The following is a 24597-nucleotide window of genomic DNA, read 5'->3' on the forward strand; positions in this document are numbered from 1 at the left end:
ACGATTACTGTGTATATCTTATCCGCAAGTAAGAATTGAACTTGCCTCTAAATTGAACTGGGTTGACTTTCTCATCCATTGTAACAGGTATTGTTTCAACGAACACAATATACCCTCTAAACCTCCAAGCAACGGGTATAAAAGTTGATCTTTTCCTAATAATCCCAGAGGGCCAAACTAGTGTACTTACTGTACAAATACTCTGAGCAGCCGTCGAAGCCCTCCTCATCCTCCTCGCACTTCTCCGCCGGCGTCTCGTGATCCGACAACGTGGAGGCAAACAGGCAGGCGCCGCTCTCCACCAGGAACTTGACCATGGACAGATTGTTGCAACTGGCGGCGCAATGCAGTGGCGTCCAGCCATCCGAGTCCTGGGCGTTCACATCGCAGCCAAACTCAACCAGGAATCTGAGCAAAAATGTGATTAATTGGATTAATAAAAAAAAAAGAGAGAGAAAGAGGGCAGAAGGAAAATGTCACTTACTTGACAATGTCAAAGTGGCCGGCACAGATGGCATTGTGCAGCGCCGTAATTCCCTCATCGTTGGCCGCACTGGGATTGGCCACTTGCATGGCCGTCTTCTTGACCAGCTCCAGTTCGCCTTCGAGACTGGCGTCCAGCAGGAGGGCCAAAGGATCGAAGCTCACCCGTCGCGCCAGCTTGGGTTTTCCGCCCGTTCGCTCCTTGATGTTGCTGCTTGTCGTGGCCGTCACAGTGGCTGACGCGGATGTTGACATCTCCTGCTGACTGGCCGCTGTCGTTGGGGGCACCATGCGGTCCGTTTCGTCCGCGCTGGACTCACTGCTGGGCGAGTGTTGGGGCGAGGTGTCCGGCGTGGATTTTAAGGCCTCTGCTGGCTGTCTAAGTGAAGGCTCTGATTTCCGTTGATTTGGCAGCTGCATCGGAGGCGGCTTCTGTTGGCCATTAGTGCTGGACTGGCCGGACTGGCTGAACTTCAGACGAGGCTGCTCGAACAGGGGCTGCTTGCGGATGGTCAGTGGCTTGGCCTTGATGGGCAAGTTGTCGTTGATGTTCAGCGATTGCAGGCCAAAGGTCGCCGCCGCCAGCGGCTTAGGTGCCGTTGATGCTGGCGCCACACCTGCCGTGGATGCCGACGTACCGGCCTCCACTGGCGATGGCTGCTCCGTTGGCGACATCTTGCTGGGCTTGGGCGGCAGGGCCGGACGGGGATCCGCCATCACCACATTGGGCGCCACGCGGTTCACCTTCGGACTGTAGGTGATCATTTTGGGTATGGAGCTGCCGATGCCGCTGCCACTGCTGCTCACCGAATTGGGCGCCACACTGCTGATGGGCTTGCGCGGCGGCACCGCCAGATTGCCCACCTGCACCTGGAGCGGCTTGGAGGCATTGGACACGGGGGCTAGTGCCACCGATTTGCTTATCGCCCCCAAAGGCATACTGTGCACGGTGAGCTGCTGCTGTGTGTTGCGTTCGGATAGCGTTTCACTGGTCACCGAAATCTCGTTCTTCTTGATTTGCAACTGTTGCTGCTGCTGCTGCTGCTCCTGGCTCTCCTTCGACGTGGCCTGCTGGTTGAGTTTGCTTATCAGGGCGGAGGCGGTGGCGGAACTGCTGGCGCTGCTCGAGGAAATGCTTTTGGGGATTTTACTGACATTCACAGAGGCGGGTGTAGATGTTGCTCCTGGGGCTGCTGCTGCTGCTGCTGCAGTTGCTGCTTGAGTTGCTGCTTCTGCAGCTGCTGCTGCTGCCGCTGCTGCTGCTGCCGCTGCCGCTGCTTCTCGATCTCGTTTCTTGGGTCCCACTTCCGCGTAGATATGTGTGGTACTATCCATGGCCTCTGTTTGCGCCTGCTTGCGCAATTCGGCATCCGTTTTGGCAACAGCCGCCCCCGTACCCGCCCCCGCCAGCAGCTTCTTGGCCAGCTTGGACTCGTCGCTTTCGCTACTGGAACTGGCCACCGGCACGGGTACGGGCACGGATCCGGCAAAGAAACCACTGTTCTGGCCCAGCTTGACATGGGTCAGATCCTGGATGAGCTGGTTCTGCTGGTTGGTATTGGCCGTGGCCGCTGCATGCTTCATCCCGCCACTCAAGTAGCTGGCGGTGCTTGTGATGGTGGACTTCTGGGGCGTGTGGATGAAGGGTTCTACGGCGGCCACATTGCCGCGGGCTCGTCCGGCGGCAGCGGCGGCGGCTGCAGCTGCCAGTTGATTGACCTGCTTCTGCAACAGTTGCTGCTTAAGGGCCGCAACTCCGCCGTGTTTGGCCAGATTGCTGGCAGGTTGCTGGTAGGCCAAAGTCTGCTGTTGCTGTTGTTGCTGTTGCTGCTGTGCAGTTGCTGCTGCTGCTGCCGCCAGCAATTGAGCAGACTGAACATGCAATTGCTGTTGCTGTTGCTGTTGCTGCTGCACGGTCGTCTGTTGTTGTTGCTGCTGCTGATGTTGCTGCTGCTGCTGGTGATGGGTGTTGGCCTGCTTTTTGCGCTGCAGGCGCGTCTGCAGTTCGTAAATACGCTGGTCCACGGACCGTAGCTCCGCCTGTCGCTGCTGCAGGGCCTCGCGTTGCATGTGCAGCCGTGCATCCTGCTGCAGCGACAACTGGTTGCGGTACTGCAATGATAATGCAAAATAAACATAAACAACTTCCCAATTAGTGGCTGTTGCAGTTTGCGTTTCACTCACCATCAGTTCGCGTCGCAGCTTCTCCAGCTCGCGGGATGCCTGGGGTGGAAGGGCCTGGCCAACAGCGGAGCCAGCGGCTGCCAGGATATTCACAGGACATCGACGGTCACGTCGCAGGTCCTCCAGTTGGCGGGTCAGGGCCTCCACCTTGGCCACGGCCAGGCTGAGCTCCTTCTCCTTCTCGCTAAACAGGGCACGAATCGAGTCCAAGTCATTGCCTGAAGATACAAATTGGATAAAATATATTGTTCTGAAAACGCAGCAATCATTTTAAACTACACAACAACCTTGCTTACTTTTAAAATTACTCAGTAAACATTAATTGCCATATATTTAGGTAGTCTACTCTAAGAGCAAACCGAAAAGTGATTATGCCTATTATCAGGACTATAATGCGTAATCTCGTTTTTGCGTTAAGGTATCTTCGTAAATCCTAATTAAAACTCAGCTGCGGCAATCTGTAGTTAAGGACTTGATTCTTCACTAATGTAGGTGCTTCTGCCTTGAGTGCTCAGATTAATCAACAATGTTATCCCGATCCATGCCTTTTCCTTCACTAACTATTTTATAATCGCCGGCCGCCTGCTGGTCGCCGGTGTTTTCCTTTCGTGGATTTGGGCTGCCTGTTCAAACTAATTACAGCCACAACACAGGGCGCCAGCTCATTAACATAATACCCTTGTATGGTAATGTGTGTGTGTGCCAGTGTGCGGGCCAACATCTTCTTAGCCATGTTCAGGCGGCATTGTTGCCGCCCACTGGCAATCATAAAGGACAACAAAGTGGCACACACATACATAAATTAAATTCACACACGCGAGGGGCGAGTGGATGGGAATTGGCTGCTCTGCCATGGAGGCCGGCCGCCACTCAACACGGTTTTAACACATGTTAATTCACCCATAGAGCCCCTCTTCTCCACTCAGCCGGCGGTGCTTAACTCAATTGGATGGGGTAGCTTAGGTCCGGATAGGATATCCCAAGCAAATGCACTTGGTGGCACTTCGCCACTGCCCGTGAGCCAACCCTCCTTCTCCTTCTCCTTCTCCTTCTGCACTGCACAAAAGTTGCATAGTAAATCTCTGTGTTCTCCTGAAACATTTAGCTTTAAAATTTCATGGGGAAAACATAAATTTAATCGATTTAAGATAATACATGTATAAAACTGATTACAAGTTGATCTTTCATTTTAAAGGAATTTAAATAATTGATTAACACGAGTTTAGTACTTAAGTCAACTTAATTTTACTAAACTCAAGTGCTCAATTTGAAGTTCAAATTTGTAATTGTTTGTTACTTATTCGCCTTAATATAAAATTGATTTTATTATGCTCGTTACTCGTAGATTAAAAGGGTATATTTTATTCCTTGAAAAGTGTGCAACAGTTGGAAGACCCTAAAAAGTATATATATATTTGATCTGGATCAAAAGCCTAGTCGATCTAGTCGTATACGTCCGTCTGTCTGTCCGTCCGTATGAGTGTCAAGATCTCAAAAACTATAAAAGCTAGAAATTTAATGTTTTAAATGTAGATTCCGCGTAGCGCAATTTTGTTTCAAAATGTGGCCACGCCCACTCGAACGCCCACAAATTGTAAATTGGAAATTGACACGGCACTCTGAAATTAGGTTAAGTTCACTTATAAAGCTGTACATGTTTATTATATTATTATATTAATATCTTTTGACTTTATGGTAAATTTTGAAGGCAGAAGGCACCACTTATGTAATAGTCTGGACATTTTTCCTTGCTTTTTTGTACTATACGAGTTTCAAATAAATAAATTCTAACCGAGTTTGTATTAATTCTGTATATACAGATTTTAAGAACTACCACTAATTGACTATAAGTAAACCGACCCTAATCCCTTCAACGATTTTGCATTTGGCTAGCACTTAGGCTTGTTTGATATGAGAACTTTCACGTTTATATCTTACTTAGTGAACAATGTTATGTTATTTTTTTGCAAATGTACTCACTCAGTGTCACATTGTAGGTCTTCTGCAAGTCCACTTGACCCCGCAGCGCTCGCAGGCGGCGCAGCTTGGACTCCTGGGCCTCCACCCGCTCCCTGAGGCGGCGGAGCCGCTCGCCCTCCGCGCTGGCCACGGCGCTGCGCACCTCCTGCGACTTGAGGAAGCGCAGGCGCTGCTCCTTGGTGGCCAGCAGCTGGTGCTGGCTGTCGATTTGCTGCTGCTGTCTCAATGCCATCGCCCTCAGTTCGGCTGACGTCAGCCTGCTGGGCACCTGCAACGGACCAAGAGATTAGGGGAATGAGATAGAGGCTGAGATTTCGGATCGTTAGCGTAATAAGCGGCTGAGGTGGATGCGTGTGTGTCAGCCCAAATCCACTTTCAGCTACATCTCCACCTCCAGCCTGAAGTGAGAAATGAAATTTCACAATTTATAATCCGAGGCGTAACCGAAAACCCTCCCTGGGAAAACTGAAAAGTCAAACTGAAAGTTGTCAACGTTCGTGGTCAGCCATAAATCAAGTTATGCTTAAGCTAATTTCGGCTTTTTGTTGTGGCGCAGATTGGATTTGCTCCTTGGGTGGGTGCAAAGATACCGGGACACGGGATCCGGGGTCCGGGATACTCACATTCAGCTTGGGCTCGGAGGTCACCACCACTCCTCGCGTGGGACTGACAAAGGCCAAGGAGGCTGTCGATGATGATGACGATGCCCTGTGGGCGGGCATCAGTGAGGCGGGCGGCATCTTGGGCAGGTTGCCGGAGACGGGTCGACACACGCAGGTCAACATTTTCGAGGCGGTCTTTTGATTTTTGGCTTCGATTAATCTCTGATTTATTTGAATATACGTTTCGTTTCGGTTCTTATTGAATGCACTTGGAGAAACTAACGCGTTTTTAGTTCTAGATCGTAGGATTAAAATTTCGTTTTTGGAAAATGAAGAAATAATACACAGTTATGAATCATACTCTACACTAGAAAATATTCCCATTAATGGCTTTCTAAAATCCTTGGTAAACATCCAGAGAAAAAACATGGCATATTTATTTTTAATATGAATCAATTTAGATTTCAAATGAAAGAATTTGAAACCAATTAAATATGTTATTTTGTGTACGATTATATTTTGAATAACAACGTACATTCAAACATTTCAATGTTCTTCTCTGGATGTAAGTGAATTATAATTGCAGCTTTCAATTGCGTTCTGGCCCTCATAGCAACAAATCCTTTAATAATCAATAATCTTTATAGTTTACATACTTATTAACTTATTTAAAATAAACGATTTTTGTGATTTCACCCCTTTCGCACTTCAGCGTTTGTTACAATTGCATTCACTGGCCTGCGAAAGTGTCCTTGACTGCAGCAGCAAGGCATGAACAGAAGGAAACAAAATTGTTCAAGAAAATATATAGCTCAGGATGTTTGGCGGACCAACCAGCCGGGGTGGCCGATTTCCGGCTTCCCTCGCAGAAACAGTGGGTGCCATTGGCAGTGCCAGCTGGCGCCAGTGCCTCTGCCTTGTACTCGTTAATGGATTTTCAATTCAGTGCCTGATTGAAAGCACACTTTGTGTTGGTGTGAATGTGGGTGTCGGGAAAGTGCACAAGTGTATGCAGCCATGTGGTTGGACTGGTGTGCGTGGTCGGTGAGCGGTGGGTAGGGTTTGTACGGTTTGTACGGGTTGAATGGGGTGTTTACCGAGCCCCTACACTGTTGTCAATGGCAACGGGCAGCGCCCCAAACAGCCGTGACAATAACAACGCTCGACGGACTCCAAGTACCGACTGCTGAAACAACAAGCGGCAGTTAAAGTCATAGTTGCGTGTACATAATCGCTGGCACTCACAATTATATAAAGGATACGGAAAGGCGAGGACCGGGCACGGAAAAAATATGAAAAAACCGGATGGCAGCGCAGCAGATCTAGCCCTAACAGAGTAACACTCGAACGGAAAAACACATACATATATAGCCACTCGACAGGCTAAAGACCGACAGCAAACAATAAAATGCCGTCATGAGGATTGGCCATGGACACGTCCCAGTCTGTTATCGACGAGTATCGTGTCTACTTCACGCCAACACTGAGGATAAACATGCCAGGCATAATCAAGAATATCATTGCATGCGCCATTAAAAATACACTTGTTATAAATTCCATAATAAAACAACTTTGAGTCACTGTATTGTACAAGCTTAACATTCACAATGAAGTAAATCTTTTTTCCACTTCTAAGCTTTTTTCAGATATTTATTTGAAAACTATCCTGACCATTAGTACTGCAAATTATAATGCTCCTTAAAAAAATGTGTTTATTTATTTATACAAAAAGCTCCTGTAAGTAAAGTAAAACCTTTAATTTAGTAATCCCAAAATATTGTTATTTAAATTTATAAATAAAATGCATAAGCCAAAGTCCAGATTAATTATGATTTGAGCACTACCTTTTTTAGAAATGCATCCTAAGATATCCAAGCTACAAGCTTAAGCTTAAAACTTAGGCTTAATTTCTCTCACTGTTCGCAACTCAACCAAGCCATTGACTAGTACTCGTTCCCATGGTGCTTTTTGCTTTTTGGCCTCGCCAAGTACAATTGGCTTCGGTCACCATCATCAAGTCCAGGGACGAACTGATGATGGCGATGACGATGATGGCGGCTGCAATGGATTGCCTTGGCAAGAGCTGCTTCAATTTTTAACCCCACAAGATGATCAGACCAAAGCTGAAGAGGCACCCCGACATCGACTGCAATGGATACTCCGTCCCATTCCGCTCACTGAATTTATTGCCCCTTTTCTGGGTCACATTATACTTCTGTATGTTGCAAATAACAGAGCGGCACATTACGGCGAAATGAGACAAAAAAAAAGAAGACATATGTCCTGAGACAGCGCGTTTCGCAGCTATAAATCACATGTAAAACACCAACCGTAAAGAGAGACATCAAATGTCCGGCAGTCAACTTTCCCCCCATGGCTGACTTCATTTCGCCGAGCTTAAAGGCAACGATTTGCAGCTGTCATAAAGTTACCCATAAGCGGTTTGTCAAACTCCACAAGTTGGCGTAACCAACTATTTAAAGCCGAAGTTCCTCTATCTTTGGGCCATAGTTTTAACGAACTTGCTAGCAGCGTAATGAATTAATCTACTTTCCGCTGATGCCATCTGCGCAAATATTTGCTCAAAAAAGCAAACTTTGCCACACCAACAGGACGGCAAAAAAGTGAAGCTCAAACTTGTCGAATGCATTGGGACCGCAGAAACCGAAAAACCAAAGGCACGGGCCAGGCGATGAATGTATCCTGTAAATTCAATGTGGCTGCGGCAGCCAGCCAGCATTTTCGACGAATATTTTCCAATTAACAAAGTTTGTCATAATAACTCGCTCGCTGGCTGGAATCTCCAGCATGTAACGAGCAATGTGCTCCGCATTACACCCCTTTTGCCCCTATCGCCTGCTCTCTATTTACATTTTTGCAGCCATTTATGGCGCTGACGAAGCTAAGCACAAGGAGCAGCGGCAGGAGCAGCGGCAGGAGCAGCGGCAGGAGCAGCGCAAGGAGCTGACGAGGAGCCGGCACTGAAGGACACTACTCGGTCCCAGCCCAAGAATTTCCGGCATTTTCGCTGGCACAGCGCAAAATGTGACACACTGAGAGTAAAGAAGAGTAACATCAAGTTCGAATTGGCAACTTCGTTAGCCCCTTAAAGTATTTGTTATCAGATCAGTTTGTTCTGGTAAGGTCAAAGACATCCCTTTAGATTGAATATAAAATTATGATAATATTTTGATACTTCGGAAAATAAAAATAAATTTATTCATGTCGAAGAGAGTTTAGAACACAAAAAGGAAATTTTGAATTTTTCCTGGATTTTTTGGAATTACAAATAATTTTCTTTAGTTCAGACAATTTAAAAAAAAATGTGTTTAAAAAAATGCATTGTTGTTGGCAACTTAGTTAGCCCCTTAAGATATATGTTCTGGTAAGGCCACAGAAATCCCTATTGATAAAGTCAACATAATATTATGATGTTTTGATACTTCGGAGGAGTTTCCAAAAATTGCTAGAACCCAAAAAGGGTTTTTTGAATTATTTTTCTGGAAAAATATGGATAATTTTCTTTGGGTCAGACAATTAGCAAAAAAGGTATTTGAAAGGAAGCATTGTTATAATGCAGTCTGTACCGGAACATCACTTTGTACAGCCCACAATTTTTTACAATACAAACTGAGTTCAGTAACAACTTATTTTGTAAAGCTTCAAAGCTTTGACTCCCTTGTAAGCGCTATTACATAGTTTAATTTAAATGCCAAATTGGTTACAATTGAGCTGTGTTTTTATTTCTTTCCGTGCACTTAAAAAGGAAGGCAAAAACGCAACTATTTATGTTGCACAGCGACGAAGTACCCCTTTTCACTACGGAAGGGGTTGCGGGCGGGGAGGGGCGTGGGGACGTGGGGGCGTGGGGGCGTGGCAGGAGCCAACCAATATAATTGTACATTGAAAGATGTCGGGGAAAAGTCGCGACGTCGCTGGCATTGTATAAATGCTGTTGCCTCTGGTTTTGCCACTTCTTGTGTCGGAGCAACAAGCATTTTATTGATTTTAGCACTTTTCAGGAGGAGTTTGGGTGAGTGGGCAGGACATCGCGTGCGCTTAAGTTTATTGCTAATTTTTTCCTCTTTTGTTCCACTTTTCTTTTGCGCCCTGTCGTAACTCTTTGCGTTGCTTCCTCAATTTCTCGTCGTTTGCCGGACAATATCCTTGCTGCACATTTCCAAATCGATTACAAACAGGATATGCACTGCGGAAGCGTGTTTGATGGAAGTGCCAGCCGCAGCAAAACGATTAGAGGGGAAACTGGCCTCCGAAATGCAGAGAAACACTCCGAAACCCCTCCCCCTCCCCTTCCCCACCCCTCTTGGAGCACACACATCCGGTTGTGATCCTGTCACGGATTGGATTGCCCGCCATCGCCTTTGTGGCCATTTTGTATTTTAATTAATTCCAGCAACGGGCGGCGAACGAAAGTTTTGCCTATGCCAGAGAATGTCCGCAACTTTGGCAATTTGTGTGCACCGATGGGAGACGAATGAGCCCCGCTGACGACAACGAGACAAGGACACCTGCAATCCACATCCGCAGATATAAATATATTTATATATATATATAACCAGGGATACGAGCTCGACCTGAGCCGAATGCCACACTGAGTATCTTTTCCGAAATTAAAAGAATGTATTGACATTTAATCAACAATTTTAGATTAAATTACATAGGTAGAAATATTCTTATGTGTATCGTCTGCAATCTGTTTTAAACAACACTACTTCAATATCTTTTAGATTCTCAAACTTTTAAAGAAAACACCCCACTCCACTTAGTTTGACATTAGAATTAGAGAGAATTTAAAACGTTTATAAGGATTCTTTGCTTTAAAAATATTACGCCTGTATATGTGGTTTGCCTAAAAAAGAAATTGGATGAAAATTTTGTGAACACCACAGCGAGTCAATTTGCAATTGTGACAGATTTTCAGACCTGATAAAAACATGTAGCAAGAAGACGCTTGCTGAAAAATAATCACTTTAACCGCAGAACCAAAGCAAACCCACAATTTGATTGTCGCCCAAATTGTCAGTGGCAATTGTGACATTTCTGCAGCCCTGATAAATACATATTCCTTGTAGTTAAACCACACACATATGGTAAATGTGACAAGGATGCTTCGCCTTTGGCTGGCCAAAATCAAGCCTTACTTTCGTGTTAGTTACTGGAGCAGACATTAGTGGCACTCTTCTCCAGCGCCTTTCTGCCCCCCAGTCCTCCATCTCCTGCGTCCATGGCAAACGGTTTGTTCCAAGTGGTTTCAGTTGCGAGTGGCTTTTGCCTCGGCAAAAAGTTTTGCACACTCATGTCAAGGAAAGCGGGGAGGTGGGACAGGATTCGGGGTACAAGGGTCTCTGGGCCAACAAAAACGCTGCTAAGGGGCTTAAGTCGTCGCTCACGCGAATCTCTCCTCGCACTTCCCACTTCCCACTTTGAAAGGAGGTATTTTGACGTACTGCTGATGTCCGGCGGACTGCTGCGGTTGCGGTTCAGTACGGTTCGCTTTGGTCTGGGCTTTTTTCGGGGTCCTTAAATTGGTAAACGACCATCGTGCACCGTTTCGGAGCAACGCCCGTCCACAGACCACACGCGTTGTAATTCCACTGACCCTCATTGGTCCGAGTCCGAGTCCGCATCCGAGTCCGAGTCCAAGTCCGTGTCGGCTTTTTCCACTTTTTTTTTGTTTCGTGCCAAATGCTTAACACTCAACAAAGTTGAGAGTTGAAGCAATTTTCCGCAAGAGTAATTAAAGCAACGGGCCGGCTTCCAAGGGGGGTTGCTTTTTAGGGGCGAACGAGGGTGGTGATAGGAGCCGGTGGGTCAATTTACACGTGAGCAGCAGCCTCTGACCTCTTTCAAATGAGCGAAAAAAAAGGAAATTCAGAAAATGAAATGCGAGTGCGTTCAAGGTCACAGAAATGTGCGCGAAATGTATGCGATTCGAATGTCAAGCATCGGAAAAACGCAAAAGTACACTTTTTGTGTTGTTTTTTCTGAATGTTTACATTGAATGGGTGCGACGAGAGTAGGGGCTTAACACCTTTTGACAAAGTTACATTAATAAAACCTTGAAAAACACTAGCAATAAAGTTATTTCATTTAATAAGCTTAAGAATTTTATAGATATTCTGCAAGGTTCATTTTTTTAAGTACGAGCCCATATATAAAAGTCGAAATTCACGTAGTTTGAAATGTAGAAATCTAAAATAATATAAAGTTTATTTTTATATAAATTTAAGCTCGAAATATGCAAAATAAGGCTTTCACTAATATTGTTTTGATAAAACAATGTTTAACCAGGAAGACTATCATAAATGAAAACATATTAGTCAAGCCAATGCAAAATTGAATAACTGCAGCTTAGGCTCTTCTCTGCAAAACCACTGCAGTCTCTTTCCCCCAAGAGAATCGCATTCTCAAAGCACTTTCCAGGAAATCCAATAAAGTTTTTCGCAACGATCCAACTCGAACACGATTCCCTCCGCTTGCCTGCACTCATTCGAAAAGTGTTGCATACTTTAAGGGCCGCATATTGAGTACTTCCATATTGGATGCCATGCGAGGGAAGGAATTACTATTTGCTGTCAATCAATAGAGTTTGGCCTATTGAGCTCAATGAAAAATTCAATCCCATTCAATCGACATCCGCACTCACTCTAGGTATGTATTATAAAAAAAGCTTAGCAATGAAACCTCACAGTCTAATTTATACAGACGGCTTATTGGCATTGCAAATAATTTGCGTTAATTAAGTGACTGTCAGGATAAAGAACAAAAACGGAAGAAAAAAAGTTCAATGTCGCCGCACTCGTTATCAACTGTTTGGCAACTTAATTGCGTTTGCTTTTGTAAATTTAATTTTAATTTAATGCTTCATTGAATTGCGTGGCTTCTGCCATTCACTCATCCCCGTTCCATTATTGATGACAACGAAAAAATCATAAAAACAATAATAAAGGAAAATAAATAAAAACCAAATTGAAGCATAAAATATACACGTCCCTCGCTGAGCAATTGATTTAACACAATCATAAAATATAAACAAAGTGTAAAATAAAAGAATAAATAAATAACTGAAGTGGGTGAGGGCGAGTTGGCGAGTGCCACTTGGGCGTACGCCGTACGGGCATTAAACATTTACGCTCATTTTTTAAGCGCAGATTATGCAAGCCAACTGGTCAGCTGCCGGGCCGATGGTAAATTGTGGCCATAATTCAGGGAATTAAATTTAAATTTGCCCGGTAACAAAGTATTCTTGGCAGCCCCCGATGCCACCGATGGCCCCGATTGCCCCGGCAAATAATAGTTCAATTTCTCACGGAATTCATTATTCAGGACTGGACATAGTTGGCTCCTCCTACGTCCTTCGTCCTTCGTCCCTTTTTCCCATTCTGCAGACCTATTAGCCTGCATACTTGAGTTGGGGACCCTGGCAGCCGCTACCATCGAAATGACTTTTAAAACTTTTTACAGTTGTAATTATTATAAATAAATGAAGCGCAATTTGCTGGGTTCCCAGGACCTCTCTTTCTCGCAAACCCTGCTTCTTCGTACATTTCTGTTGTTCAAATGTCCTTGACGTGTGTGTGTGTGTGTTTTTGTGTGGTTCTGTTTGTGTCTGTTTATTATTAACTTGAATGACGACCCAAAAAATTTGCTCATTTCCAGAGCTGTCAGACGAAATACTAGGAAAGACAGACAACCAAGGAGAAAGGAGTGGCAAAATCCTGGCTGACACTCAACTACCAATTGGCCAGCCGAGCGGGCATGCAGAGCAGATGTCGAGCGACAGATTCATAGGCAATTATTCAGATGGGCTTCGGAACCAATTTGCTTGCGGCCCGATGATGGCATTAATTTGCCGCCCGTAATAATATGTTATAATTTTTTATGCTTCATATTTATGACCACAAAGGAGGCAGGACAGTGTTACGAGCAAAACAGATTTTTCACTTTGCATAAATAAAGCAAAATTTAATGGTTGACTTGTTTAAATGGTTATATTAGTGGCCCGACAGTGTTCTGTTAATGAAATCGAAAAGTTTGGATTCGCAATCTCTCTGGTGCATTGCTTTGATGACTTTTCATTAAATTACGCTTTCCGCATTCCATTTTCCTGAATTAGAGAGCGAGAGACTGAGCGCTAACAAAGTTATAAAAGCAGAATTTTCTATTTTCTATTTGCCATTTTCCGTTTGCTCCGCTCCTCTGTCTTTCGGTTTCGCTGCAGCTTCTGTCACAACAAGAAAGTATAGCCATCAAGGGAATCCGCCACCCAGAACGAGCCGAAAACTGTCTAAATTGCATTCCCTAACCTTGACTTGACCAAAATGGCTTCAACTTAGCGCCTTGGGAATGTTAATTACTTGGCCATTAAACGGCTGGCAATCTCGATCCGTGTCACAATCAAACTATTTATGCAATGTGCGTGTGGGCTGGGGAGTCCAAAGCAATAATGTTGTTCTAACCGATTTGATTCGAACAACAATTGAGCCACATTCTATCGCACAACAGCGGCAATACAGCTGTGGGCTGCAGATTGAGGATTGTGACTTTCAAAAAGCAGTGATGAGCAAGGTACTTCTTGTATTGTAGGATAAAAGCAAAACTATTGTAAATGAATAAGAAATTCATATCACGAAAAAATATGATTTATTTTCACTTGTTAAAGAAATTGAGTTTAGTTATTTCAAAATGAAGTAATTTTAATACAAGTTTTATACTACTAAAGTTACTATAAACTTAAAATTTAAATGAAAAGTAAATATGAAACAACTTATACAAATAATAGCGTTTGATCCTATTATTGGGGTAAAATATACTGTGAGTACTTTCCACCACTGTTAAAGAAACAACTCTGAACTCTTTTACTGCCTCAGGCGAAACAACTGGTAGCAGTGGCAGCAAAACATTTATTGTAATTCGAAATCAATCAATAGAACCTATAAAAAAGTGAGTGGGAAGTCGAGGAGATGAGCCAAACGCCCGCATTCCCGCATCTGTGAACGAACACTTTCCTTCCCCTGGACTGTTTAATACTTATTTAATCAAGTTAATGTAGTTAAATCAGCTTAAGCAAATATTCCCAGCAGCAGCGGCTGTCGAACACAATGGGCCGGGCCAAGATAAACCGTTGATTCTGGCCTTGGCCGCGGGGAAGGAGGCGGGCTTTCCATTCTGCCACACATAAACTAATACAGATAAAAGGGCATTCATTACAAAAGACCAAAGCGGCAAAGTTTTTCATCGACGGCGATGTCGGATTTGCGACATCAGCGCAAGGATCTCAGGGGCCCACTGAGAAAAAACAATAGTTGTTTCTCTATAGTTTTTGTAGTCATGGATGTCAAAGATATTTTTAATTCTGTTGAAATGTGGTTCTATATTTTTACAAAATCAAATGCTAACTTAATAATTCAAATAACATAATTTATAAAAAAAGTTTCCTTTTTGAGACATATCAAATTATTCTTTAGATAAATTAATTAATTAAAGAATCATGTAACACTTTTCCCTGTGGAGTTCTTGGTAATTATACAACTTTGAATTTATTTTAAGTCTCTGGGGGATGATTAACTCACCCTGACTAAAACTCTATTATTAAAATTTTATTAAACAAAACATTATGTTTAAGGCAGCCCAATTTGAGATACTATTTATTTGATATTTTCTCTGTGCATATAAAAGAGACAAAGGCAGTGAAAATAAGTAAGGCCGTGCAATGGGAAGGGCGAACAGACCTGGGACCACGACCAATGGCCACCGAGTGACCACACAGCCTGCAGTCATTAATATTAAGTAATCGTGAAGGATGCTCTCTGGTGTATAATACGTACCTCCCACCGCCCTCAACATCGTTTCTTCTCTGCCTTGACTTTTCACCGCCCTCTCGAACAACCTGTGCTCGGAAGTTCGTGAACCCGCTCATTGACCATGAGTTAACCATGAGTGTTGACTGTGGTCGTAAATTCACCGCCTCCCACACACACACGCACACACACACACACACACACACAAGCAGTTATGAAGAGCCATGGGGACAGGGGGCGTGGCTAGGCTTTCTACCGCCCACTTTCAATGTCTCACAATGGACAGATTAGTGAAGTGCCAAGAGCAAATGGACTTGGGCATTAGGAAAAGTAGGAGTCGCCACACAGCTGCACGAAGGGGAAATGGTCCAAACGGAAGCCAAATGGGGGCTAAATCGAGATCCGGTGGTCAGCAAAGTGATTTCGTGAGTGGTAAATCCGAAAATACATTCAATAATTGATAGGGCGATTTAAGATTCGCAAAGAAATTAATTGATTTAAGTTAACAGAACCACTACAAATAGGTAAAAACGTATTTTATGAAATGTAAGCGAAATATTTCTTTCAATTTTGTTACAGCAACTTTAAAGTTTTAAAAGCAAAGTTAATTAAGCCCTGTCAAAGTCATTAAAATGATATCATCCAATTGGTGCTTAATTGCTGTAGAAAAAGCAACCAAATGACTTCAACTTTGCACCTTTGATAAGGTCCAAGTTTGCTTATTTTTTTTTTCCAAACAGGCAGGTAATCTAAAAGTTTTCCATCTTTGAGCCTTACGACCCTTTTGGGAAATTTACCTCAAACTGATGGGCTCTTCTTATAAGTGTATGTACGTACGGGGAGCCAAACAAAAAATGGGTTGAATTTATGAGCCTAAGATAATGTGGTGCCCGAAAAAGAGCATCCGAAGAGAATGCGGAGCATGTGGAGGACGTTCAACGTAATTTCTGGCACCTAACCCAGACTCAGGGCTTAACCGAAATTCAAATTAAATCAGCATGGACCTGACCAAAGTTGGGTTCGCATTCCTTGAAGCTTTAATTGCACATTAAGTTTAATTAACAAATTCATGGAGGAGACGTGGTCCCAATGTCCCAAGCCATCCAATGGCCCTCATGATGATGTGATGTCTGCCATATATTTGGAGTTGGAGTAGTGGAATAATAGTTTTTACACATTTGTCTGAAATGTTGCAACCCTAAGTTCTTGCTTACTCGCATTCTCGCTTTCTAGCTTTTCGCCCGACAATTGTGGTTGTGTAAATTGAGTTTGTGGCAGCTTTGTGTAAATTTAGCCGGACACTTACACGCTTACCAAATTAAAATGCAACAAAACTGGCCAGGAAGCGAGGTTGAGAAGCATCTTTATTACAATTTTGACCTGAGCCCTGTCGTCTTTTCAATGCCCCTTAAATAAGATTAAGAAAAAAGCAGCTGCAATCCTAAGCAACAAAAGCCGCCTGCCCTTGGCCCCGGCGAACCGAAAATGAGGGTGGCCAACGGGGCGTATGAGCGTTAAATAAGTGTGTGCAAAGTATCTGCGGCCAGGCTGCGCTCATTAAGCAAATTCAGGCCAGCTCAAGGGGAAAAGGGTGGGGAGGGGGGGGGGGGGTTGGGGTTGGGTGGTGTGGGAAGAGGAAGGTTGTTCTCATACCACTGAGTCACCTTTTTCTAATACTGCAACGTAGGCGGGTGCACTTCAGCAAGATGAAGGCAACAAATCCGCACAAATTGCATTCGCGACGGGAGCGAGTGGCAAAAGGCGAAAAGGAGTGAACGAGTGAAAGAGCAGTGGCCAAGTCGCTGGCATGCGACATTATTGATTTAAATGCCATAAACACCCAAAAGTAGCACACACCAGCGCTGACACCCATATCGAAGAACGGCAAGTGGCACATCCGAAAGATACTTTGAATGCTTTTCAAGATAGCCCGCAGCGGAAGCTAAAAGCCAAGAAAAACAAACACGCTCCCACCTGCGAGGTGGGTGTTGTAAGTGTGTGTGTGTGTGCTTGTGCTTGTGGGTCCCTCGCATTAATGTGTGCGTTTGTAATATGCCACACACGTAGACAACTATTAACTAAAAGAGACACAGACAGACGGACGCACTAAAGCATACATTTAGGCGCTGATGGGCGGATGTGTGGAATGGTGACAGTTGGTTGGGGGTGTTGTACTGGCCCAATGACTCCCGGGCTGGAAAGAAATTTGTAACAGATGCGGGCCAGCACACAATTGACTTCACAGGGCCCGCGAGTAATTGGAGAAAACTGCCGGCTGCTGCTTCTGATATTTGTTTTTTGCTTTGTCGCCACCAGAAAAACCGCCAACGCGAGATCCACCCGCCCTTTTCTGGGTCGTAATTGCGCGCCCAGATAAGCGCTTTATTACCGATTCACTGGCTTTTATCGCATTTTAATAACTCACGAAAAAATGCGCCCAACGAGCCGCCCACCAAAACAAAGTGTTTACGTTACGTTACGTTATTGGAGGCCGAACCGACGTTACGACGACGTTACTGAGCGGCAATATCGCTTTAGCTCCCGACTGTCGCGACCGCCAGCCAAAGCACAACTGACTGTGAATACCGCTCAAGGAACAGAACTGAACGCTACGACGTCTGCCGCTGCTTTGAATTCGAAAACGAAGTTCGTCGGGCGGCAAAAAGAAGCCGAAACCTTTGAAGGTCCGAGGAAAAGCCGAACGACCAATAGCCGAACCACTGCAACTGTGTGGGTGGTTCGGTAGATGGGGTGGTTGGGTATCTGGGTGGTTGGGTGGTGGTCCCCAAATATGGGTGGCCTTGCTCACTTGCATTGCCAAATTGCTGAAGATGCCGCACGGAAGTGCGTGCGTCGCTGCAGTTCTGCTGGGGTATTATCCCACTAAAAGACTAAGGATTAAATTCGCATATAAGCACTAAGCATGCATGCGAGCGGAGCAGAAACAAATATATTTGCTGATTATTGTGCTGATAGAACGTCTCCATAATGCCAAAACGACAGGCGAATATATTACGTTTTTCTAGAATAGACGTTCAATAACTAATGAAATTTTAAATCAGTATAGTACCTACAAAGCTTGTATTTTATATCTATTATGCAAGAAAGCGTAGCAAGTATGGTTAAATATAAAATAAAAAACTTAATAATAATATAAGACTTTTTAGGTACCGAATGCACTTGATTATAAAAACAAATGTATTTTAAATGTTATTAAGGTTATTCGAAAAAAAAAAAAATCTGTTAATTCGAAATTTGCCTTGACTTTTGCATATCGCTTCCAGCTGCTGGAGGCATTCTAAGCCCCACTGTACTATCTCTGGCCCAGCCTGTCATTCTGTTGCGCAAATTAGCCGCCACCCCATGCCACCCTTTAGCGGGTTAAGCAGTTTTTTCTTTTTGTGGGCTGCTTAGCTAGTTTCAGCTTAGCCAGCTGCCTGTGTGCCTGTGCATCAAATCATTGCCGACTTTTGTGCGCAAATATTTACGACACTGGCATCGGCTCATCCCAGCTTATGCACAGAAAAAGAATTTTAAAAGTATTATTTATTTTTAAAACACATTTTTAATTTACAATAACCTTTAATTAATTTAGCAAAAAGCTTACTTTTGCTGTTATATAGTCAGCTTGATGTTTCAATCCGTGTTAAATAAACAACAGCTTAATTTGTCAGCTAAAAATAGGTACCCACTTTATTCATTCATAAAATAATACGTATAAATACATCATGAATATTATATACGTTTTTTGAAATAAAAATGGATTAGTTAACGGTAGTTCAAGGCTAAAAGCTAATTTTGGTTATGGCAACAGTATCTGTAATACGTGTCGTATGAGTGATTTCGTCTTAGGAACCAGAGTTACGTGTCGTATTAATATTTTATATAATATAATATAAGAAAAGAAAGCAATACATACATATAAGTAGCAAATAGTTTTGAAAATTAAAATATAATATAAATATAAAATAGTTTTGAAAATATATATATATGTATATGTTTTTTTCCATACAATTGCTATTTTGTTTCTCAATTAAAAATATATGCAATTTAAAAAATAGTTATATATTTGTAGAATAGCATGCATTATTTTTTTTTTTAGTGTGGTGTCTTATTCCTGGGGTGTGTGAACACCGAAAAGAAACAAAAGCATGCGTCTAACATCTAACGACGACAACAACCTGTCACGCCAGCTGAGGTACGGCCACGCGTTTGGGTACGGAAATGGGCACCGAAGCTATGAGAATGGGTCCCTTAACAAGCTACCCTGCAGAGAACGAGACAACAATGCGTCGGGGGTCAGCAGCAGGAGGCAGCAACCTGTAGAGATTCGGGAGCCGGAGGTGCTCCACATGAGCTGACACTGGCAGTCGAACAGAGGCCCTTGGCTCCCTGGCCTTAATGGCCTCTAAACAAAAGGCGTGCTTGTTTTGCAGCAGCTCACCCTCTCGCCGTCACCGTCACCGTCACCGTCTGTTCCAATGCCATGTGTACATTTGTCTTTTTGCAAATTAATTTATAAACACAATTGACATTGAGCCGGAATGTAAATATGCCGCTGAGAATCGTTGTTGCCTTGCATTAAAAATTCAAGTCCCACTCTGTCACATCTGCATGCTGGCCATATGTGTGCGTGTGCCTTTGGGTGTGTGAGTGGAGTGTCTATGTGTGCGTGACTCTCCCCCGCGTATAAGTATGGGGGTGTGTGTGTGTCTATGTTGTTGGTGTTTGTCTTTTGCCATGGCCTGGCATTTATATTTCCCTCCAGGAAACAGCAACAAAAGTTGCGAAATGCCAAGCTGACGTTGCACTTAAGGAAATAGGTTAACACAAATATTGCTGAAACAGGGGACAGTTGGTGGGAGGCGCCGGCAGGGGAAATTCCAATATTAGTTATGACCTTTAAGAGGGCCACTTTTCAAATAAATAATTGAATAATTTGCTAATTGAAAATGCACCCATCATGATGCTTCTTTCCTAGGCAAATTTCGACGAAGAAGTTTGAGTTCCTTGAAGTTTAAGTAATTTTATGTAAAGTAAGCACACCCCCGAAGGTTACTATTCATTCCTCAGAACTTATACGTTAAAATGTACAAAAGGAGAATAAAAATGCTGATCTGCAACCCTATATCTTTAAATATTTCTTAATAATAACAGGACAAATATTTAAAAAATATATATTTTTAAATAATTTGTTGATTTAGTAATTCATTTTAAAATTAATTACAACCAGATGATTGTTGTTGAGTTATTGACTTGACTGGGAATAAGAAAATATACAATAGCTAATTTGTTTACATACAATAAACCAGATTTACCTATATCATATACATTTTTTTCTGCGTGTAAGCATTTAGAAAAGAAAAAGAAATTTTCGAAATTCCTTTCTCCTTAACTTGACTAAACGGTTATTAACTTTCCAATGTGTCTGCTGGACCTTAATGTCTGAAAGAGCAACTTTGAGCCAAAAATACAGTCATAGTCATTCGTATGTTTGTACCAAAAAAAATAATTGAAAGTGCTTAAGAGGCAGAGACAAGGAAAGCACTTGGCTGGAGGACCACAACAAAATGTTATCGTTGACTTTCAAACTGATTTGCAATTTTATAAAGAGCTAGACTTGCACACAAAGGCAACGAAGACAATATGGTATTTCGGTTCTACCGAGGTACAATTTGTATGCAGCGAAAAGCGAAAGCATCGAAACAAAAGCTAAACAAAACTTTTGTTTGTCCTCATCGGGCGGCAGAAAACTGCTGACTGACTTTGCTGAAATTTGTCGACCAGGCCTAAGCCACAGTGGCTCCCTTCATCTGGTGACCTTTTTTGGCTGGCAAAAATTGTAAAACTCATTTACATAACAATTACCGCTTGACACGGCGATGCCCCCCACTTTTTCTCCTTCCCCCATTCCGTAGCAAGCAAAACTTTACATTGGGTAATACTTTGAAGTCTGGGCACAACTATATCTATTGTTTGTTGTTGCCCCCATGTTGTGGCTCACATGTTGTCCCTTTCCGTTTGTCTTTCTGTCCCATTCCCCCCGCTGGTGGCGCCACCTGCCGGCACTTGCGGGACTGACATTTTATTTAGATTGCTTTGCATTTTCAACTTTTCTCAGTTTTCCAACCGCCAACTGCGTGCAATTTTTCTGCACAGCTAAAAATTTTTAAGTTAAAAACTTAATATTAAAAGATTCATATCTTGTTAATGCGTTTTAAAATAATTGTTTATGGTTTGAAATTGATTAGGTTCCAAATAATAACTAATAATTTTTAATGTCATTTGTCAAAAATATATATATATGTGAATAATATTTAATTAATTTCTAATCTAATTAATTATTAAATAGTATCGTAAAGGTTTCCCCAGTGACAATTCTTTGAAATACAACTCTATCAATCTTTTCGGACTTTTCAATTATTAAATTGTTTCAGGTGTTATAATTTATTTCAGTGTAGCAGACCAGACTTCCCCCGACCGTAAAACTTGTTGGCTTTAACTTCCCCGCACTTCACTTTCATTATGTGTCAGTTGCATTGTCTTGACTTTTTCGCATATATTTCCCCGAGTTTTTTTCTTCCCCAGTAGATTTTTATGTTCGTGATGCGGTTCCGTCTGGTTATGTGACACAGGGAGCTGAACTCTGTGGCTCTAGTCACTGATTAGCCGAAGCACTTACAATTTCATCCAAAGTGTTCGTCGGCTCCTTCATACCATGACGTTAGAGATTCATCCAATCTGCCGGTGAGAGAAAGCAAACAAAAGAGAAGTCAGAATCAGCAAACAAGCAAACAAATAATCATTAAATATCAGATGTACAATGGGGGTGATGTGTTAAGGGGCGTCAATATACAAGTGTCTGCACCCGAGAAGGTATGCCTTCTCTTCCTGTGTGTGTGAATGTGTGAGTTTGTCAAATATATTTAAGAAAACCAGACAAACAGACAATTTAAATTTTTATTTTCAACCATTTTTGTGGCTTCCTTCTGCTTTGCTTTCTGCACAATTCCCTTACCAGGTGGAATTAAAAATGAAAAGAAGCTTTGGTCACTGGTGAATAAAATTTTAAAAATATTTATTTTTTCTTTTAAAAGGAATTACTTTGTACCAATCTAAAATCTTAAAAGTATACATCTATGATAATACAATAAAAAAAAACCAATGATTTGCCTATCGTCTAAAAATGTGTATACATAATAATAGCTTATGATAACTGTATGCCAATTCCTTTGGTTCTAATTAAATATTTTTATTTGCAGTTGGTATACGCAATATGTAAGACTTGAATGTAAATCATATATTCTTAAGCGATCTTAAATACAAGAAAATAAATTTGTGTTAAGACATGTATAATCTAAGAATAGCAGCCTTTTTTAAAGTTCCTAAGAAAATACATTTTTAAAAGCAATTTAATTAGAAGAACCGCTAATATATTTAGTTCACGTTTATAAAGTGTACTTTACGTTTCGCCACGAAAAAAATGTGTTAAAATGGGAAGTTAGGAGGTTTGTGGTTGCTAAAAATGCTAACCCGCAGAGACTCCCCCACTTTTCTACACATACATGCACCCACATACGTATATATATACAAAAGGCAGCCTTATCAATTTCAAGCATTTTGCCGTAAAAATATTAAAAAAAAATAATTTGCCTCTTCTTTATGCAACATATATGTAAAAAATGGTATAGATAGGGCGAACAGGACGGGAACCCAATGCCCAATTCCTCCCAACGCTCCCATCTCCCACCCAACGGAAATTCACTCTTTTTATGTGACTTATTTAGTTCAACATAGAAGAAAAAAGCCAAGGATACAAGCGCAGGGGACAAGAAGTTCATTCTTATTAAAATCATGACATTACAGCAGAACTCGCAGTCATTTGCATTTTCCCAGCTCACGACATGTCGGCCTAGACATTTTCCGTTCTTCTGTTTTTTAAGTTGATTGCCACATAAATTTCATGTAATCTAATAAAATTTGAATTGTCGTCGACTCCTGTTTTGGCCTAAATGTGAAAAGTGAACTTGCTGGCACAAAAGCCAGTGTACCAGCCATTTCCAATGGGTACTATCAAGGTTAAGAATTAAAGGTGGACGCTTGAGCCAAATTTTGTTCTTTTTTTTCTAACAAAATTCCAAGTTTTCTTACAGTAACTTATCTAATTGTATTGTTATCAATTGTTTTTCATGAAAGTATTAATAGACGTAGTAATAGGGTTGCATTAATAACTCCACTTCCGCGACACGACAAAACTCTGCTCACGCAAGCATCTCTAACAAAAATCCAAATCCTGTTTGAAATGCTGATGGAGTTTCAACTTTGAACGGGCGATAAGCTAATCAAATTAATTCAACTTAAAAAACTTGGCAAGCGAATTTACAACAAATTAATGTTATTTCATGGCTTCTTAAACTTGACACTGCGGTAACTACCAGCACCAGCACCCCCTTTCGCCCCCTCGTCAGCTCACTTCAGAGTAATTCATTTCTGATTGGAAGTTTCCTGTCAGCAATTTTACTCGCTCGCTTTTCACTTTCCACTTTTTGTGTGAACGAAAACTTTTCTGCATGGCTCAAAGTGGGAGCGTTTATGGATATGTGTTGAGCAAGTTCGAGTTTCCCCACATTTTGCTTCTCGAAACAGCGGCTGAACAATAAACTTGAAAATTCACTCCCCGCCACTCGGGAGTACATTTTCCAGTTTGTTGATCGGAAGTCTCCGGGGGGCGCCCAGATCGATGGTTCCTGAAATCCCATATCCAGGGTATTTGTAGGCAAATTGCCCGCATTTTGTTGCCCCCTTGAGTGCGGGTATCTGCAGCTCGGTTATTTGTAAACTTTTTCTGTTGATACTTTGCAACCGGGGGGATTGCCAAAGTTAATCTCGGTTAGACAAAGTTCTGTTTTTCGGTTAAAGGCATTTGGTTGATTTTTTTAGATTGAGTTCGAGAGGCAAATACTTCAGTTGGGCGAGCAACCCAGTCTTTTACCGATTCGCTCGAATGCAGTTTGCATGTTTGATGACAGCTCCAAATGGTTGAAAATTCCCCCCGCAAATCTCAACAGCCAAAACTTTTTTGCATACTCTCGCACACCTTTTTCAGCGCCATAAACAGAACGTGTCATATGCACGAAAAACCGAATTCTCACTTAACCAGCCAAATAAAAAAGTGAGCGCGATGCATACACAAGCTATATACAAATATGTTCAGCCGTGTTTATATATTTGTGCATATATATTGCCAAAAGCCAAACGAAACGAACCAACGTAAATTGGCTACAAATATGGAATTTCTTCAGTGAAATGGTGTTCCCAATTCAATCATAGCACATTAAAAAAAATTGGTAAATCAGTACCATTAACTAATTTAGCATAAAATAAACTAGCTAAATTTTACTTTACAAAGGCAATCAATATAGACACAGACTTTAAATAAAAAATGTATATAACAGATAACTTTATGTCAAAACAAACCAATTAGTCTTATTATTTCTTTACTCGTTTTTCTTGAGTATTAATTAAGC

The 24597-nt window shown here is 42.4% G+C and overlaps 1 protein-coding gene across 5 annotated transcripts in view; it reads right to left on the minus strand.

Annotated features, from left to right (window-relative positions):
* The window catches only part of LOC128256118 (apoptosis-stimulating of p53 protein 2), a 37098-nt gene that overhangs the window by 1679 nt on the left and 10822 nt on the right, over positions 1-24597 (minus strand). Inside the window, exons 1-6 of one of the 5 annotated variants that reach the window (XM_052986220.1) lie at positions 17496-17701; positions 5271-5544; positions 4648-4915; positions 2668-2885; positions 485-2595; positions 191-408 (exon numbers count right to left, since the gene is read on the minus strand). In XM_052986220.1, coding sequence (XP_052842180.1) covers positions 191-408; positions 485-2595; positions 2668-2885; positions 4648-4915; positions 5271-5432 — 2977 coding nt within the window. In that variant the 5' untranslated portion in view covers positions 5433-5544; positions 17496-17701. Of the gene's footprint in view, positions 1-190; positions 409-484; positions 2596-2667; positions 2886-4647; positions 4916-5270; positions 5545-17459; positions 17702-21752; positions 21812-24597 lie in introns of those variants that run through there. The other 4 variants (XM_052986221.1, XM_052986219.1, XM_052986218.1 and 1 more) reach the window with 4 other exon arrangements.

This window comes from Drosophila gunungcola (assembly GCF_025200985.1).
Source record: "Drosophila gunungcola strain Sukarami chromosome 2R unlocalized genomic scaffold, Dgunungcola_SK_2 000013F, whole genome shotgun sequence".
In the NCBI taxonomy this organism is placed as follows: domain Eukaryota; kingdom Metazoa; phylum Arthropoda; class Insecta; order Diptera; family Drosophilidae; genus Drosophila; species Drosophila gunungcola.